An 18,071-nucleotide genomic window follows, 5' to 3' on the forward strand; every position below is an offset into this window, starting at 1 on the left:
GGGTGTTAGTCATCGCAGATTACGGTATAACGGATGTGTAACGGCTGTATAAAGTGATTTTGTTATTATAGTGTAATTTTATAAGTTGGTTATCCACAATGCGGCCAGGTATGAGCAGGCTGCTGACTACACATGTGATATGGAGTAACAATATATATATGTATATACAATATTTCTAAATAGCATAGTTTTAATATTTTATAATATACATAGCAAGATGTTTTATTTAGTGGTAGGGTGGGGGGTGTTAGTCATCGCAGATTACGGTATAACGGATGTGTAACGGCTGTATAAAGTGATTTTGTTATTATAGTGTAATTTTATAAGCTGGTTATCCACAATGCGGCCAGGTATGAGCAGTCTGCTGACTACACATGTGATATGGAGTAACAATATATATATATGTATATACAATATTTCTAAATAGCTTCATTTTAATATTGTATCATTGTATTATACATAATGATTTTAAATAATGCGCTAGTTATTACATTTTCATGTGTAAAGCAGCACGTTATGATGTCATGTATGGTTGTCTGCTGACTAAACTTGTGATATGGAGGGATTCTGCATTAGCATTGTTGGATCACCTGTAATTAATTTTTATTGATTGTTTCATAGATGAGTTTTTTTTTTTTTTTTTTTGGTATTACGGCTTTGATACTTATAAATAGCTTCATTTTAATATTGTATCATTGTATTATACATAATGGTTTTAAATAATGAGCTAGTTATTACATTTTCATGTGTAAAGCCGCACGCTATGCTGCCATGTATGGCTGTCTGCTGGCTAAACATGTGATATGGTGGGATTAGTCATTAGCATTGTTGGATCCCCTGTAATTAATTTTTATAGGCCGATCTATAGAATACAATGTCAGGAGGTATTCATAGATCAGGTTTTTGTGAGAGCGTTAATAGTTTTATGTGATTTTGTGCACGCAAATTTCGTTATGGAAACTTATCGTGTTATCTTTTATTATCCACAGTGCCATCTAGTGGTTGTTGCAGAAAACACCTTTGAACTTAAGCTATCAACAAAACACCAACATGCAGGTGTGTATATGATATTTACAATAGTTTAACAATAGCTTATTGTATTGTTATTTCAACTTATTATTATTATTTATTACAGAGAAAGGAATACAAAACCATTAATGCAAATAAAATAAGTCTCAGAGACTTTCAAGATTTACCCAGCTTTCAACAGCAGTCAAATGAGCAGACAAATACGTGTAAGTTTACAGATCAAAGACACATTGTTGTTGGTGGTTATAAATGTTACTCTGTTGGTGTTAATTATCAAGCGCCCTATTGGTATTAATGTTACACGTGTTGATTGTATTTTTCGTTCTACAAAATTGTTGTGTTAATTTTTATTTTATTTTTTATGTATATATTATTTTTTATTAAATTGTTAATCCCATAAATCAGTTTCAGATGTCACAAATGACGCATCTGAAGTTGGATCATATGGTTCGGATTTCACAGTCGGTCCGGATCTGACGACATTCGAAAACCCATACGCAGCATACTCTGATTTGTCCGAATCGCAAAAATGTAGGTGATCATAAGCCGTCAAAAAAATGTGATGTATGTTAAAAAAATGTGATATATTATTATTTCCAAAAATATGTCTCTCTCTCTCTCTCTCTCTCTCTCTCACGCTATCTCGCGCGAACTCTCACGTTCTCACTCATATATATATATATATATATATATCCTGTTATATTCATTTTTATACAGCCTGTGATATTAATGTGTTATTTGTTCTCTGTTAGTATCGCCGATTATGTCGAAATCTGATGCAGAACACATAATGGATGATCTCTGGAATTTACCATCGGCAAAACACTATAAACAGCTATACCAGACCCCGGCTATACAAGGTGAATTTTGACGATTGGCTGGTGATGTTTTTATAATGTGTTTTTGTGTTAAATGTTACATATCGTCGCAAAATCATGAATAGTGTCCACAGGAGTTGTTGTTATCATGACTTAAATGACGTTTTTTTTTTTTTTTTTTTTCTCAAGTCGGCGAATGTGTCGTTAATTGATAATATATGTATTACAGATGACATAGCTAGCCGGTATGAACCTACGGTACCTAGGGGCGATACGTGTGAAGCGGGACCATCCGGATACAGAGAACCGACATCGAGTGTTGGATCAAACGCCAAACAACCCAACAGCACATTGGCTAAAGGAGCAAAAAGAACCCAGATCAGCGATCAAGCTTTCTGGTCATTGTTTAAAGGAACCATGCCGGCGCAAACCTTTGACAAATACCCGTGTATGTTTATTTATTTGGTTTCTTATATAGCACAACATTTACCACTGTTCTTTACAAATGGAAACCACAGGTATTAAACAGACTGTGTAGATGAAAACCGACAAGGAAGGTGGGGGTTGGGAGGTCTGAAGTTGTTATAAAGCGACTGTCTTTGTGGCCGCGTATGTGTAACTAAAACGGTGTGATTTTTATTACAGTAGGAACCACGCCGATGGAAAGATCTGGCAAATATTCAGGTGTGTAATGTAATGTTTATTTATTTAGTTTCTTATATAGGACCGCGTTCATCATTGTTCTTTACAAATGGAAACCACAGGTGTTAAACAGACTGTGTAGATGCAAACCGACATGGATGGGGTGGGTGTTTTGGGAGGCGGGTCTGAAGGTGTTATAAAGCGGTTGTCTTAGTGTCCGCGAATGTGTAACTAAAACGTTGTTATTTTTTATTTACAGCGGATCCGCGACGATTCGCAAAAATGATAGCAGCGGCCGGGGTTGCTCAACCACTCAATGCTGAAATGGATGGGGGTGAATCAGCTAAAACGGTGATCGACCCACAACTTCAAGAAGATGTATCAAGGGCCGAGATCATGGCCACCGAGCGCGACGATTTCAAGCCAAGCAAGCGGAGAATTACAAAAAGTCGAGTCGGTCAAGAAAACAAGGCCGATTTATCAGACCTTAAAAGAAGATTGAAATATTCGGAAGGTAGGCCCGTGAGAAAAAGAATTGCATTACAAACAGTGCCAACCGTGAGTAATGTGGATTACCCGCACGCATTTACAACACCTGCAACACCTACTGAATCCGACATTGACATTGCCGGTAATACAAAGACTGTGAAGACTCGTAAAACTTTACGACTGTCAAGAGAGAGATACACGCCGCTGACGGATGATGATGTCATCGTAATTTCAGACACGCAGGAACATCATACTGCAGAAACGCAAAGCGTGGTCAGTAACACGCCTGCAGCTACATTATCCGCTAACGATGAGGACTTAAATGGGCAAACATTTTTTATCACCCCTAGTGAAGAGTCAGTCTCAGATACACCACAGAATGATGATGAGGCTGTAACATCTGTAGCCGGAATCCCTGATAAAGTAATGGGTGATGATTACACAAAACTACCCAGTGTTTTTACCACGGTCGGCGAGGCAACCGCATCGGGCGGTGCGGATGCCCCGCCGACCGTGGTATTGACAGACATAGTTGATGGGGTTCAGAATGTGGAACAATTAGGACAAGATGCGGAAATACAATACTACGCGGTCATGGGGAGGATGCGTGAGCATATAGGGTACATGCGTAGAAATGTCAATACCATGTTGAACCGTATAAAAGATGAGCTTTATGGTTCAAAAAAGAAGCCAGAGATCATTAAAGAACTTGTAGAAATGTACATGAATGTAACATCAAATCATATATCAGAGACCGTGAGGACTAGGGATTTTATTAAAGCGAACATGTATCATTTTGCCGAGATAATTGAAACGGATCCGTGACTAGGCATGGTGGGTTATGGGTTGAAACGTAATTTACATGTGTGTAAAAAAGCCCCAAGAATTAAAGCAAATGTACCGTGCAAAATCTCACACTTATTTCGCCGTTCGAAAATAAAACAGGCTTTAAAATGCATATACAGGCTGAGAAAGCGTAAACAACACAGGGGGCGATGCACAACCCCAACCCCAGGTGCACAGGCTGACAAATCACCGGACCAACCATTACCGGGTGACGCTGCGTCACCTGACAATGTTGAACACCCCCACATCTCCCTTATCTGAAATCCACACCGTTTAAGGTATTGTATCCTTAACTGTGTCTTGTGCCGCAGTTGACCGTAGGTTGTTTTAGTCAGATTGTTTTCATCATCGGTTTTGTAACAGTTGTCACAACCGTGATAAAAACACCCCTGGAATTCAAAAGCGGTTGGCACGCCGTTAATCACGGCGTAACCATCCAGACTGTATCTACCGACTTTCTTCTCACCACCTTGTAAAGCGTGTCTTATACTCACACCTTCTTTGTGTTCTATGTACATTAACCACTGTATGGCTGGTGTTGAGTAACGCTTCTGGGTCTTGTGATAGTTATCACCCGGTACAAGAGCCAATGTGTTTGCCTGTAAATATTTACAACGATACATAGCCATACAAACCGACGCTAAAGTCGTCAGTTGGAATGGATCAACGTGACGTTTAACGGCTACATCTTTTTTCTCTGCCGCTATTACAAACTCCTGTTCTGTCATGGCTATAACGGCTGATCTGAAAGCTGCGCACCCTTTTTGCAATATTCTGACATCCTCTTTACAATATCGTATTAATTCTTTTTGAAAATTAAACGCCTTGTGTTTGTTTTTTTCGTACCACTCTGTAACATCAGCGGCCTCCTCAGGCATCATGTGTTGTAGGCCAAAATATTCTATTGAGGGCATGACCCCTATGTAATTTTGGTTATCGGCTGTGTTAAAAAAATGCGGGAAATGACCTTTAACGCCATCAAATCCCATGGCCTTTGGAAATCTGCTCAATTTCATGGGGAGAAAATTGAGAGAGTCTATAAACCTAATCTTCAGATCTTTTATTGTGATACACATTATGTTTCCGCCATTAGAGATGAGGGATACTGTATACCGTTCTTTGATGATCTTGTTCAATACAAAATACGAATCATACCGCCCAGCGTTATGGGCTATGAATGTGTAATGCGCAAATTTTGGTTTCATGAACGTCTTTACAAAATCATCGATACAAGCTTTGCCCTTAAACTCCCAGGATTTCTCACCCATTAATGTGAGAGCGTAACAGTAGTTTGGTATATGTATACCTGTCTCCTGCATGCATTCGAAATCAAAAAAGATGTATTTGGTGTTGGGTTCTTCCGCTTTGATGGGCTGTATGTAACACAAATGATCCGCAAACCCATCAACATATGCCTTGCAAGTAGAACACTTTAGCCCCTGACACTCATGAGACCTGCGACGGTAGAGACAACACCTGTCGCAATAAACATGTTCAAGACAGGATATTTTGCGATCTAAAGCTAAGGATTTGTGCTCCTCTAAACATTCACGCGATCTGCAAAACACCCTACAAACCGAACATCTTAATGCGGAAGCCCCATCATCAGCGCACGCTTGTCTGTGACAAGCCTTACAAAAGAAAAGACAATCGTGGCTATTTTTGCGCTCATAAGTTCGATTACATAAGGAACAGAAATATCTCGATCCGAGAAATGCGCAGATATTAATCAGGCCATAATAGTGTGAATCGTGATATAATACATACAGGGTATCACCGTAGCGCGAATCTGAAGAATAGTAATGCCAAGAACGATTATTATGATATAATATTGTAATTTTTGTTTTTAAGTGTTTTTCAAAAACAACAACGTCGCTAAAGCTGACTGCTTTATCGATCGGTAGGTTCAAATCCTTATGAATTTGAAGCGCCCGATCGTGTATTTCAGCGTCTGTGGCATTACCTTTATCCAGAAGTTTGCAGATCGATGCCGCAAAGCACAAATAATTGTGCGTATTGTTGAAATCATACAGGTGTCTTCTGCGCCTTTCTATAATTAAGCTGTATGGAATGCGTCTAAGGCCGCGACCAGTTAGGGCCCCACCCGCTCTATTTCTAAAAACAGTGATCACAAACCTTAAACCCGTGCCTAATAAGAATTCAGCGTTACTTTGAAGAGTGTTTGTAATTTGATTCAAGAAACTGACAGCGTCTAATGATTCTTGCGGCTTTCGGTGTGAGTAGATGGCGTTGTGTAAACCACCCCCCTCCAATCTTAACTGTACACGATCATTAGGGTCAACACCAACCATGAATTCATCAATCATAACCTGTATAGCGTTGTGTACGGCTTCAACACCCTCTGCAAATGATGTAACTCTTTCCAAATTAACAAATTGAAAATGATTATGATACTCAATAGCTCTGAAATTAGGATGGTGTCGCTCATACCTGTTAACAGCTTCTAAGTACACATCTCGCCGACCTTCACCATTACCGGGTGGCGCACCCCCATCTATGTCATTATGCATGGGCGTTGCGGGGTGTTCAACATTGTCAGGTGACGCAGCGTCACCCGGTAATGGTTGGTCCGGTGATTTGTCAGCCTGTGCACCTGGGGTTGGGGTTGTGCATCGCCCCCTGTGTTGTTTACGCTTTCTCAGCCTGTATATGCATTTTAAAGCCTGTTTTATTTTCGAACGGCGAAATAAGTGTGAGATTTTGCACGGTACATTTGCTTTAATTCTTGGGGCTTTTTTACACACATGTAAATTACGTTTCAACCCATAACCCACCATGCCTAGTCACGGATCCGTTTCAATTATCTCGGCAAAATGATACATGTTCGCTTTAATAAAATCCCTAGTCCTCACGGTCTCTGATATATGATTTGATGTTACATTCATGTACATTTCTACAAGTTCTTTAATGATCTCTGGCTTCTTTTTTGAACCATAAAGCTCATCTTTTATACGGTTCAACATGGTATTGACATTTCTACGCATGTACCCTATATGCTCACGCATCCTCCCCATGACCGCGTAGTATTGTATTTCCGCATCTTGTCCTAATTGTTCCACATTCTGAACCCCATCAACTATGTCTGTCGATACCACGGTCGGCGGGGCATCCGCACCGCCCGATGCGGTTGCCTCGCCGACCGTGGTAAAAACACTGGGTAGTTTTGTGTAATCATCACCCATTACTTTATCAGGGATTCCGGCTACAGATGTTACAGCCTCATCATCATTCTGTGGTGTATCTGAGACTGACTCTTCACTAGGGGTGATAAAAAATGTTTGCCCATTTAAGTCCTCATCATTAGCGGATAATGTAGCTGCAGGCGTGTTACTGACCACGCTTTGCGTTTCTGCAGTATGATGTTCCTGCGTGTCTGAAATTACGATGACATCATCATCCGTCAGCGGCGTGTATCTCTCTCTTGACAGTCGTAAAGTTTTACGAGTCTTCACAGTCTTTGTATTACCGGCAATGTCAATGTCGGATTCAGTAGGTGTTGCAGGTGTTGTAAATGCGTGCGGGTAATCCACATTACTCACGGTTGGCACTGTTTGTAATGCAATTCTTTTTCTCACGGGCCTACCTTCCGAATATTTCAATCTTCTTTTAAGGTCTGATAAATCGGCCTTGTTTTCTTGACCGACTCGACTTTTTGTAATTCTCCGCTTGCTTGGCTTGAAATCGTCGCGCTCGGTGGCCATGATCTCGGCCCTTGATACATCTTCTTGAAGTTGTGGGTCGATCACCGTTTTAGCTGATTCACCCCCATCCATTTCAGCATTGAGTGGTTGAGCAACCCCGGCCGCTGCTATCATTTTTGCGAATCGTCGCGGATCCGCTGTAAATAAAAAATAACAACGTTTTAGTTACACATTCGCGGACACTAAGACAACCGCTTTATAACACCTTCAGACCCGCCTCCCAAAACACCCACCCCATCCATGTCGGTTTGCATCTACACAGTCTGTTTAACACCTGTGGTTTCCATTTGTAAAGAACAATGATGAACGCGGTCCTATATAAGAAACTAAATAAATAAACATTACATTACACACCTGAATATTTGCCAGATCTTTCCATCGGCGTGGTTCCTACTGTAATAAAAATCACACCGTTTTAGTTACACATACGCGGCCACAAAGACAGTCGCTTTATAACAACTTCAGACCTCCCAACCCCCACCTTCCTTGTCGGTTTTCATCTACACAGTCTGTTTAATACCTGTGGTTTCCATTTGTAAAGAACAGTGGTAAATGTTGTGCTATATAAGAAACCAAATAAATAAACATACACGGGTATTTGTCAAAGGTTTGCGCCGGCATGGTTCCTTTAAACAATGACCAGAAAGCTTGATCGCTGATCTGGGTTCTTTTTGCTCCTTTAGCCAATGTGCTGTTGGGTTGTTTGGCGTTTGATCCAACACTCGATGTCGGTTCTCTGTATCCGGATGGTCCCGCTTCACACGTATCGCCCCTAGGTACCGTAGGTTCATACCGGCTAGCTATGTCATCTGTAATACATATATTATCAATTAACGACACATTCGCCGACTTGAGAAAAAAAAAAAAAAAAAAAACGTCATTTAAGTCATGATAACAACAACTCCTGTGGACACTATTCATGATTTTGCGACGATATGTAACATTTAACACAAAAACACATTATAAAAACATCACCAGCCAATCGTCAAAATTCACCTTGTATAGCCGGGGTCTGGTATAGCTGTTTATAGTGTTTTGCCGATGGTAAATTCCAGAGATCATCCATTATGTGTTCTGCATCAGATTTCGACATAATCGGCGATACTAACAGAGAACAAATAACACATTAATATCACAGGCTGTATAAAAATGAATATAACAGGATATATATATATATATATATATATATGAGTGAGAACGTGAGAGTTCGCGCGAGATAGCGTGAGAGAGAGAGAGAGAGAGAGAGACATATTTTTGGAAATAATAATATATCACATTTTTTTAACATACATCACATTTTTTTGACGGCTTATGATCACCTACATTTTTGCGATTCGGACAAATCAGAGTATGCTGCGTATGGGTTTTCGAATGTCGTCAGATCCGGACCGACTGTGAAATCCGAACCATATGATCCAACTTCAGATGCGTCATTTGTGACATCTGAAACTGATTTATGGGATTAACAATTTAATAAAAAATAATATATACATAAAAAATAAAATAAAAATTAACACAACAATTTTGTAGAACGAAAAATACAATCAACACGTGTAACATTAATACCAATAGGGCGCTTGATAATTAACACCAACAGAGTAACATTTATAACCACCAACAACAATGTGTCTTTGATCTGTAAACTTACACGTATTTGTCTGCTCATTTGACTGCTGTTGAAAGCTGGGTAAATCTTGAAAGTCTCTGAGACTTATTTTATTTGCATTAATGGTTTTGTATTCCTTTCTCTGTAATAAATAATAATAATAAGTTGAAATAACAATACAATAAGCTATTGTTAAACTATTGTAAATATCATATACACACCTGCATGTTGGTGTTTTGTTGATAGCTTAAGTTCAAAGGTGTTTTCTGCAACAACCACTAGATGGCACTGTGGATAATAAAAGATAACACGATAAGTTTCCATAACGAAATTTGCGTGCACAAAATCACATAAAACTATTAACGCTCTCACAAAAACCTGATCTATGAATACCTCCTGACATTGTATTCTATAGATCGGCCTATAAAAATTAATTACAGGGGATCCAACAATGCTAATGACTAATCCCACCATATCACATGTTTAGCCAGCAGACAGCCATACATGGCAGCATAGCGTGCGGCTTTACACATGAAAATGTAATAACTAGCTCATTATTTAAAACCATTATGTATAATACAATGATACAATATTAAAATGAAGCTATTTATAAGTATCAAAGCCGTAATACCAAAAAAAAAAAAAAAAAAACTCATCTATGAAACAATCAATAAAAATTAATTACAGGTGATCCAACAATGCTAATGCAGAATCCCTCCATATCACAAGTTTAGTCAGCAGACAACCATACATGACATCATAACGTGCTGCTTTACACATGAAAATGTAATAACTAGCGCATTATTTAAAATCATTATGTATAATACAATGATACAATATTAAAATGAAGCTATTTAGAAATATTGTATATACATATATATATATTGTTACTCCATATCACATGTGTAGTCAGCAGACTGCTCATACCTGGCCGCATTGTGGATAACCAGCTTATAAAATTACACTATAATAACAAAATCACTTTATACAGCCGTTACACATCCGTTATACCGTAATCTGCGATGACTAACACCCCCCACCCTACCACTAAATAAAACATCTTGCTATGTATATTATAAAATATTAAAACTATGCTATTTAGAAATATTGTATATACATATATATATTGTTACTCCATATCACATGTGTAGTCAGCAGCCTGCTCATACCTGGCCGCATTGTGGATAACCAACTTATAAAATTACACTATAATAACAAAATCACTTTATACAGCCGTTACACATCCGTTATACCGTAATCTGCGATGACTAACACCCCCCACCCTACCACTAAATAAAACATCTTGCTATGTATATTATAAAATATTAAAACTATGCTATTTAGAAATATTGTATATACATATATATATTGTTACTCCATATCACATGTGTAGTCAGCAGCCTGCTCATACCTGGCCGCATTGTGGATAACCAACTTATAAAATTACACTATAATAACAAAATCACTTTATACAGCCGTTACACATACGTTATACCGTAATCTGCGATGACTAACATTAACGAACTGTAAATTGTAATAACACAATATACTGTATTTTTAAAAGCAATATGTATAATGTACAGACCACAAAACATCTTGCTATGTATATTATAAAATATTAAAACTATGCTATTTAGAAATATTGTATATATATATATATATATATATTTATTTAGAAAATTAATATAGACTCACCCCTCCTTTCTGAAACAAAATCTTCAAGTTTTCTATGAATATTTCTGGAACAAAATCTTCAAGTATTCTCTGAACAGTGTGTGGACAAAAGTTTTCAAGTTCTCTGCCTTCAAAATGTGTGGCCTGGTTCCTCATGGAGAACATATATATACACATCAGCCAGTTAGCACATCTGTGTTGCATTTGTTTCATTTGAATATTCATGAGTTGTGTTCCAAAGTTAAAGACTGGCATAACAAATATATAGAATATTACCCAAAACACAGCTGTTTTCAGAATATAGTGCTTGATAAAATAAAACCAAAAATGTGATGTATAAAATACTTATCCTTATTATTAAATAAATGACAGGTATGTTTCAACATCAACAGCCTACATAAGACCTATATATACATGTGTATGCTTTTTAATTTAAAATATATACCTTATCCACCACCCCTGTGTAATTTGATTGAGATATATATATATATATATATATATATATATATCTGATTTAAATAATATAGCATTTTATCTATATTTTATTCATCACATAATATAATGATACCATCACATTACACATATATATATTTATATATACTGTATATATATATATATATATATATATATATATACTGTATATAGCTATATATATATATATAAATCCTTTATTTATCAGCATTGATAATGTTCAGTTAAATATAATACAGTATATATATAAGTTAATTCTGTAGTCTCTAGCTCCGTCTGGAACTTGCTTGCAACTGCAATACATGACCACTAGATGCCACTCATGCTCTGTTGCAAAGATTTCATGGCCTTTCTTTGTACTGTCTAAACTAATTAAACGGTTAGCTGTGTGAAAATGTTTTTTTCAGAGGTATGTGCTTTCTAATGAATATAATTGTTACCAGCCCTGCTGTGCTGTCTACGCTAATTGCGTCATACGTAAATGTCAACGTCTTCAAAGACTATGGAATCCGGTGTTTAAAATTACTTTTGAAAATTACAATCATCCGTCATATCTGATGTCTTTCTAAAAGTAACACTATACTTCTCACGCTGTGTGTCTTTAAATTTAAATGCCTACAACATGTCAGGCCCAGACTGAATGGCTCTGTATCTTTAAATGCATAACATATGTATACCCAGACCTCTTTGTTATGTACGCGGATATTTCATTTATTTTAAAAGCAAGAAGGACCTTAGATGCTGTGGAAGTTATCGTGTGGAATATAACTTTTTATTTTTATTTTATTTATTTTTGATACACGGTTGGTCAGCCACATCGTTGTAGCGCTTTTGGCTCGTTCTAAGGTAAGTGTTATTATAGTTGGTAATGAACTGCCTGTATTATTCACTGTGAAAGATCTATGAGCTATACCAAATCACATTGCCCTTTTAAATTTATTTTTCAAAGCTTTATAATATTTATCAAAGCCGCAAAAACTCCCCGGCTTTAATACGTTATAATACCTGGCTTTCAGCCGGCTGTTTTGATGATCGGCGTTGCGCGACATCCTACACAAATCAAATTTGATATAAAACAAGATCTACATTTCTACGAATTATATATCTGTTGTATACCATATTTTTCTAACAACTTTTTTAGCATTATGTTTAGAAATTCTTCCAGCTGGTTAAGATAACATTAAGCGAGCTTTATATATGTGTTATTTCACATAGTCAATATCAGTGTATGAAGTTACAGCCTCAAACCAATTATATTTTAATACGGGGGTTAATATTATTTATACCACTTTGATATCAAACGTGATACGATCATATCAAGTTTGATATCAAATTGTATAAATGGGGGCGTGGACAACCTGTATAAAAGGGGCGTGGACCTGTCAAAACCAATTAGTTTGAAGAAAAAGTGTGCCTTATCTACTGGAATACATGCTCATGGCAACTGGGGAACAGCCACGGCCGGGCAGAAATGGCAGCCATTGACAGCCGGGCAGAGAGCAGGGGGCTGCATGGCTGTATTCAGAGCACTGCATGTCCCGACTATTTGAAATAATACCCCTTTCACACCAGAAAATGCAGGGACTTACCCGGGAATATGGTCCCAGGATCATGCAGGGACATTCCCGGACTGGCCCCTTTTACACCAGCCTAGTCCCTGCATTTTCTGGTGTGAGGGGGAGAGAAAACCACCCCCGTCCCCCTTTAACCCCTTCACGACATTTGACGTATATATACGTCATGGCCGGGAAGTACTTCCCGACCGTTGACGTATATATACGTCATGGCTTAAAACTGTCACTGCGTCTAGAGACGCAGTGACAGAGGGACGATGTCTGCTGTCCCTGACAGCAGACATGTCCGTGCATGCCCAGGGGGGGCGGCGATGCCGCCCCCCCGTCGGCGATCGCTGTGATTGGCTGTTCATTGTGAACAGCCATTCACAGCGTTTTCTGTGTCACCGGCGAATAACGTTCGCCGGTGACACGGGATCGGAGGTGATTGGTGCTGTAAAGTACAGCACCAATCACCGCGGGGTGTAAGGGTGACACTGGTGTCACCCCACCTCACCCCTCCCGCCCCCAAAGGCCGTGATTGGTTCGTCGGACCGACGGACCAATCACAGCCATGGAGGGGGGTTTAAACTAACGGTGACTGCACTGCAGACGCCATTCCGGTCTGGAATAGCGTGCAGTGCGGTCACCGTGCCCAGCTGCCGCCTATACTGACCAGAACCCATCCAAAATACTTACCTGATCATTGATATTTCTTATGCTTGTGACATCTTGTGACATCCTGTGACATCTTGTGCTGCTGCGATTTATTAGATAGAGAGAGAGTTAGAGAGAGAGAGATAGAGAGAGATAGAGAGAGATAGAGAGGCCTAGTGCTATATTTTGTGCTGCTGCAGTGTGATAGAGCTATAGATAGAGAGATAGAGAGAGATAGAGAGAGATAGAGAGAGATAGAGAGAGAGAGATAGAGAGAGAGATAGTGACAGATTGTGCTATATATTTTTTATATAACTGAAAGAGATAGAGAGAGATAGAGAGAGATAGAGAGGCCTAGTGCTATATTTTGTGCTGCTGCAGTGTGATAGAGCTATAGATAGATAGAGAGAGATAGAGAGAGAGAGATAGAGAGATAGTGACAGATTGTGCTATATATTTTTTATATAACTGACTGCTGCCCCCCCTTTTGTGCTGATCAGTATAAATTAACTGATCAGCAACTTTTTGGGGGCGCAGGTTTTTTTTTATATATAGATATACCTGTCAGTGCTGCTGCTGCAGTGTCATAGAGTGATAGATAGTGAGAGATAGAGAGATAGAGAGAGATAGTGACAGAGAGTGATAGAGAGTGCTAAATTTTGTGTCTGCTGCCCCCGCCTTTTGTGCTGAAAACTATATCTGAGGTGATCAGCAACTTTTTAGGGGTGCAGAGGTTTTTTTTTTTATATATACCTGTCAGTACCACCAAAGGTTGTGCACCTGCTGCCCCTCACTGGTAATCAGTGTCGCATCACTGATCACCTTTTTTATTTTTTGTGAGTGCTGTGGGGTCTTTTTTACATTTTTTTTTTTACACACACTGTGATTTTGTGTGTGTCCTGTGGCCACTGTGCGCTGATCAGTGACGTACATCACTGATCAGCTTTTTCGGCACAGGGTTGATCTATTTTTTTTTTTTTTGGATCAAATTCCTGTTGCCTTTGAGCGCTGTTCAGTGACGGACGTTACTGACCAACATCTGTGCTCAATTTTTGGCGCAGGACCTTTTTTTTTTTTAACCCCTTCCATTTTTTTTTTTTTTAACCCCTTCCATTTTTTTTTTAACCCCTTCCATTTTTTTTTTAACCCCTTCCATTTTTTTTTTTTGAACCCTTCAATTTTTTTATTTTTGTATTTTTTTTTTCTGCACTACATACATACACACTACACACTACATACCCCCCGGGTTGAAATAAAGTTTGTACCCCCCCCTACACTATACACGTGTTGAAACATTTCACTACCAGTAACACAAAAATATAAATGGCATCCCAAATGTCATCCCAAATGTCGTCCCAGTCATCCAGGAGAATGTATTCGGTGGAGGAGGCATATGCCATGCTTGCCTCTGACTCTGACACAGCCAGTGAGGCAAGCGGGGAATTTGAAGGATTTATCTTAAGCTCCTCTTCCTCCTCTGATGATGAGGGACCCCCTCAAAGACGCCCCCGTAGAGCAGCTGAGACCCCCCCCCCAATAATTGATCTCGTATGGACCCCACCACCAGACAATTTTGAGCCCCAGGTTCCTGAGTTTTTGGCCATCCCAGGAATCCAATTTGATTCAACAGGTCTCAGAGAAATTGACATTTTTAAATTATTTTTCTCTGATGATTTTATAAATTTAATGGTGGACCAAACTAATTTATATGCCCAGCAGTTTATTGCTCAAAACCCCACGTCATCATTTGCTAGGTGGACCCCTGTAGATGCAGTAGAGATGATGACGTTTTGGGGTCTGGTGTTACATATGGGCATAGTAAAAAAGCCACAAATTAGGCAATATTGGAGTACAGATGTTCTGTACAGCACCCCATTTCACCGTATGGCCATGCCCCGGGCTCGTTTTGAGGCAATCCATAAATTTATACATTACACCGATAATGCACAGTGCCCACCCAGAGATGATCCCACCTTTGACAGGCTATTCAAAGTCAGGCCGGTCATTGATCATTTCAGTGCCAAATTTGCAGAGCTATACATCCCTGATAAATGTATTAGTATCGACGAGTCCCTTATACATTTTAAAGGAAGGGTTAAATTCCGCCAGTACCTTCCCAGTAAGAGGGCAAGGTATGGCATAAAAATGTATAAGCTGTGTGAAAGCACCACAGGGTACACCCACAAGTTTAGGGTATATGAAGGGAAGGATTCAAGAATTGAACCACCAGAATGCCCCCCCTCCCTCGTAGGTGTTAGTGGAAAAATTGTCTGGGATTTAATGCACCCCTTCCTGGATAAGGGTTATCACCTCTATGTGGATAACTTTTACACCAGCATCCCCCTGTTTAAGGCCCTTGGTTCAAGAGGTACAGCAGCTTGCGGTACTGTGCGCAAGAACCAAAGAGGCCTCCCCAAAACGCACATTGCCCAAGTAATGAGAAGGGGTGAAAGCAGGGGAATATGCACCGAAAATTTGTTGTTGGTCAAATATAAGGACAAGAGGGATGTCCTTATACTGACAACAATTCATGGAGACAGTACCACCTCCATCCCTGTACGAGGTACCAGTACCCACACCTCAAAACCAAATTGTATCCTAGATTACAATAAGTACATGGGCGGAGTGGATCTTTCAGATCAGGTACTGAAGCCGTACAGTGCCCTGCGGAAAACAAATATCTGGTACAAGAAGCTGGCCGTGTATATCATCCAGATGGCACTGTATAACGCTTACGTGCTATTCCGTTCTACCGGCCAGAGGGGGACATTTATGCACTTTCAAGAGGAAGTCATAAAGAGCCTAACATTTGGGAATCAGCAGGCAGAGGGCCCCAGTACTTCTAGTACTGGCCCCCGTATTGTACCAGGGCAGCATTTTCCCAACGAAATCCCCTCCACTGCAAGAAAGGGCAGGACACAAAAAAGGTGCAAAGTTTGCTATAAAAAGGGAATAAGAAAGGAAACTATTTTCCACTGTGAAACTTGCCCCGACAAACCCGGCCTATGTATAAAGGAGTGTTTCAAAATATACCACACATCTATGGATTATTAGGTTCATCATTTCACCGTGCTTCGGGGGTCTTGCTAATGCCACATAGCACCCACCATTCATTCCACCAGAATCTGAGCTGCAAAAACCAAAAATCACTCCTTCCCTTCTGAGTCCTGCCATGCACCCAACTGGTATTTTTTGGTCACATGTGAGGCATTGCCGTACTCTGGAGAAATGGGGGCACAGATTTTGGGGTGCTTTGTCTCCTTCATTCCTTGTGAAAATGAAAAATTTTGAGCCAGAAGTACATTTTTGTGTAAAAAAATGTATTTTTTTCATTTTCACTGCCCAGTTGTACCAAAATTGATGAAACCCCTGGGGGTTTGAAATGTACACTATACCCCTAGATGAATTCCCTGAGGGGTGTAGTTTGCAAAATGGGGTCACTTGTGGGGGGGTTCCACTGTATTGGTAATGCAACATAGCACCCACCATTCATTCCACCAAAATCTGTGCTGCAAAATCCAAAAATCACTCCTTCCCTTCTGAGTCCTGCCATGCACCCAACTGGTATTTTTTGGTCACATGTGAGGCATTGCCGTACTCTGGAGAAATGGGGGCACAGATTTTGGGGTGCTTTGTCTCCTTCATTCCTTGTGAAAATGAAAAATTTTGAGCCAGAAGTACATTTTTGTGTAAAAAAATGTATTTTTTTCATTTTCACTGCCCAGTTGTACCAAAATTGATGAAACCCCTGGGGGTTTGAAATGTACACTATACCCCTAGATGAATTCCCTGAGGGGTGTAGTTTGCAAAATGGGGTCACTTGTGAGGGGGTTCCACTGTATTGGTAATGCAACATAGCACCCACCATTCATTCCACCAAAATCTGTGCTGCAAAATCCAAAAATCACTCCTTCCCTTCTGAGTCCTGCCATGCACCCAACTGGTATTTTTTGGTCACATGTGAGGCATTGCCGTACTCGGGAGAAATTGGGGCACAGATTTTGCGGTGCTTTGTCTCCTTCATTCCTTGTGAAAATGAAAAATTTTGAGCCAGAACTGCATGTTTGTGTAAAAAAATGTAATTTTCCATTTTCACATCCCAGTTGTACCAAAATTGGTGAAACCCCTGGGGGTTTAAAATGTACACTATACCCCTAGATGAATTCCCTGAGGGGTGTACTTTGCAAAATGGGGTGACTTGTGGGGGGGTTCCACTGTATTGGTGCTTTGGGAGTCTTGCTAATGCAACATAGCACCCACCATTCATTCCACCAAAATCTTTGCTGCAAAATCCAAAAATCACTCCTTCCCTTCTGAGTCCTGCCATGCACCCAACTGGTATTTTTTGGTCACATGTGAGGCATTGCCGTACTCGGGAGAAATTGGGGCACAGATTTTGGGGTGCTTTGTCTCCTTCATTCCTTGTGAAAATGAAAAATTTTGAGCCAGAACTGCATGTTTGTGTAAAAAAATGTAATTTTCCATTTTCACATCCCAGTTGTACCAAAATTGGTGAAACCCCTGGGGGTTTGAAATGTACACTATACCCCTAGATGAATTCCCT

The 18,071-nt window shown here is 39.6% G+C and overlaps 2 protein-coding genes across 2 annotated transcripts; one reads left to right on the forward strand and one right to left on the reverse strand.

The window, feature by feature from the left end:
• Window positions 1-985: 985 nt before the first annotated feature.
• LOC146021183 (uncharacterized) lies at window positions 986-4,006 on the forward strand. Its single transcript, XM_083154984.1, has 8 exons — window positions 986-1,056; window positions 1,136-1,235; window positions 1,435-1,560; window positions 1,782-1,889; window positions 2,077-2,295; window positions 2,493-2,531; window positions 2,749-3,334; window positions 3,994-4,006. Exons 1-8 carry the CDS (start codon window positions 1,051-1,053, stop codon window positions 4,004-4,006), a joined length of 1,197 nt encoding a protein of 398 aa, XP_083011110.1. The 5' UTR covers window positions 986-1,050.
• Window positions 4,007-5,224: 1,218 nt separating this feature from the next.
• On the reverse strand, window positions 5,225-8,272 carry LOC146020188 (uncharacterized). Its single transcript, XM_083153121.1, has 3 exons — window positions 8,137-8,272; window positions 7,901-7,939; window positions 5,225-7,683 (listed from the first exon to the last, which is right to left on the reverse strand). The coding sequence occupies exons 1-3, from the start codon at window positions 8,165-8,167 to the stop codon at window positions 6,629-6,631; spliced, it is 1,125 nt and encodes a 374-aa protein (XP_083009247.1). The 5' UTR covers window positions 8,168-8,272; the 3' UTR covers window positions 5,225-6,628.
• Window positions 8,273-18,071: the final 9,799 nt, after the last annotated feature.

This window comes from Crinia signifera, chromosome 7 (assembly GCF_055691185.1).
Source record: "Crinia signifera chromosome 7, ASM5569118v1, whole genome shotgun sequence".
Lineage (NCBI taxonomy): Eukaryota > Metazoa > Chordata > Amphibia > Anura > Myobatrachidae > Crinia > Crinia signifera.